The sequence below is a fragment of the Benincasa hispida genome, chromosome 2 (assembly GCF_027475165.1).
Source record: "Benincasa hispida cultivar pf3 chromosome 2, pf3_genome.v1.1, whole genome shotgun sequence".
Lineage (NCBI taxonomy): Eukaryota > Viridiplantae > Streptophyta > Magnoliopsida > Cucurbitales > Cucurbitaceae > Benincasa > Benincasa hispida.
In genome coordinates this window covers 62,937,749-62,939,550 of record NC_143479.1, presented here as the reverse complement: position 1 = coordinate 62,939,550, position 1,802 = coordinate 62,937,749, and the positions used below count along the sequence as shown (strand labels likewise).

The 1,802-nt window shown below is 38.5% G+C and overlaps 1 protein-coding gene across 1 annotated transcript; it reads left to right on the top strand.

The window, feature by feature from the left end:
• Positions 1 to 450: 450 nt before the first annotated feature.
• On the top strand, positions 451 to 1,545 carry LOC120072162 (uncharacterized). The gene has a single exon (XM_039024571.2). It carries the CDS (start codon positions 1,030 to 1,032, stop codon positions 1,543 to 1,545), a length of 516 nt encoding a protein of 171 aa, XP_038880499.2. The 5' UTR covers positions 451 to 1,029.
• The last annotated feature ends 257 nt before the right edge of the window (positions 1,546 to 1,802 follow it).

Here is a 1,802-nt window from a genome sequence, read left to right as displayed (position 1 = left end):
CACATAATAGATGATCTTGAAAGAGCGGATATCTCACTAATACCAGAAACCTTCACAACTCAAATAGCACAGTTAATTGCAAGACCTGCATTAAGGCAAAGGATAATTGATGCACAACAAATAGACAAATACCTAAACAAACAACGGCAATCAGAGAATGGAGAAACCAGTCAATTCTCTACAGCCCCAGACTCTGCACTTCTCTATCGTGGACGTCTATGTGTACTAGATGATGAAGAAATCAAGAAAGAACTATTGAAGGAAGCTCATGAACCATGCTTTTCAATACATCCTGGGAGTACCAAAATGTATCGAGACTTGAAAGCACATTACTGGTAGGGTAACATGAAAAAGGATATAGCCGAATATGTAAGTAAATGTTTGGTTTGTCAATAGGTGAAAGCTCTACGGCAACGACCACAAGGATTCCTCCACCCTCTAAATGTTCCAGAATGGAAATGGGAACATATTTCTATCGACTTCATCTCAGGACTCCCGAGAACTGTTAAAGGCCACAACATGATTTGGGTGATTGTAGATCGACTCACCAAATCGGCCCACTTCCTACCATGCAAGACTACTCACACTACAGAAGCACTAGCTCAAATGTACTTAAAAGAGGTCATCCGGTTACATGGAATCCCAGTATCAATTGTTTTAGATCGAGACCCTCGTTTTGTCTCCAAATTCTGAAAAAGTTTACAGAAAGCAATGGGCACACAGCTAAATTTCAGCACAACCTTCAACCCACAAACTGATGGCCAAATAGAACGAGTTATTCAAATCCTAGAAGACATGTTGAGGGCATGTACTTTGGATTTTACTGGAGCATGGGATTCACAGATACATCTTATAGAATTTTCTTATAATAATAGTTATCAGGCGACAATTGGTATGACTCCCTTTGAAGCATTATATGGAAAGAAATGTAGATCCCCTGTACACTGAGATGAAGTCAGGGAGCGAACGCTACTAGTATCTGAATTGGTGCAGCAAACATTAGAGTCAATTAAGCTAATTCGGAAAAGAATGCGAATAGCTCAAAGCAGACAGAAGAGTTATGCTGACAACCGTCGAAAAGAGTTGGAATTCAAAGTAGGAGATCACGTATTTCTAAAGGTCGCACCAATGAAGGGCATTATGCGTTTTGGACGAAAAGGAAAACTTAGCCCCCGCTTTATTGGACCCTTTGAAATATTAGAACGTAATAGCCAAGTAGCTTATCGATTAGCATTACCACCTACCCTTTCTACAATACATAATGTCTTTCATGTATCGATGCTTCGAAAATACGTGTTTGACCCATCACATGTAGTAAATTATGAACCTCCACAAATAAGTGAAAACTTGGAATATGAGGAGACTCCGGTTTGCATCCTAGCAAGAGAGAAGAAGTCGCTTCGTAACCGGGAAATAAGTTTAGTAAAGGCTCTCTGGAGAAATCAGCAAGTGGAAGAAGCTACATGGGAACGAGAAGAAGAGATGAAAGACAAATACCCTTATCTTTTTAAGAACCAAGAAACTTTTGAGGACGAAAGTTCTTAAGGGGGGAAGAATGTAACAATTCAGATTTGTACGCATACAGGAAATTAAATGTCAAATATTAAGCAGGACGTTTAAAGGGGTGGAAATTTAAAAGAAAAAAAATAATGAATAATTGGAAATTGGAAATTTATTGGATTAATTGAAAATTTATTCATTATCCAAAAATAATGAATAAGGGAGCAGAATCAGAGAGGATTAATTGGAAGTTGGACGTAGCTAATTCAGGAGACAACGGGCAGTAGATAACTTTTGTTTGG

Bases quoted from the DNA above. Each gene is read 5' to 3' on its own strand.
- LOC120072162 (XM_039024571.2), top strand. From the start codon at position 1,030: ATGCGAATAGCTCAAAGCAGACAGAAGAGTTATGCTGACAACCGTCGA.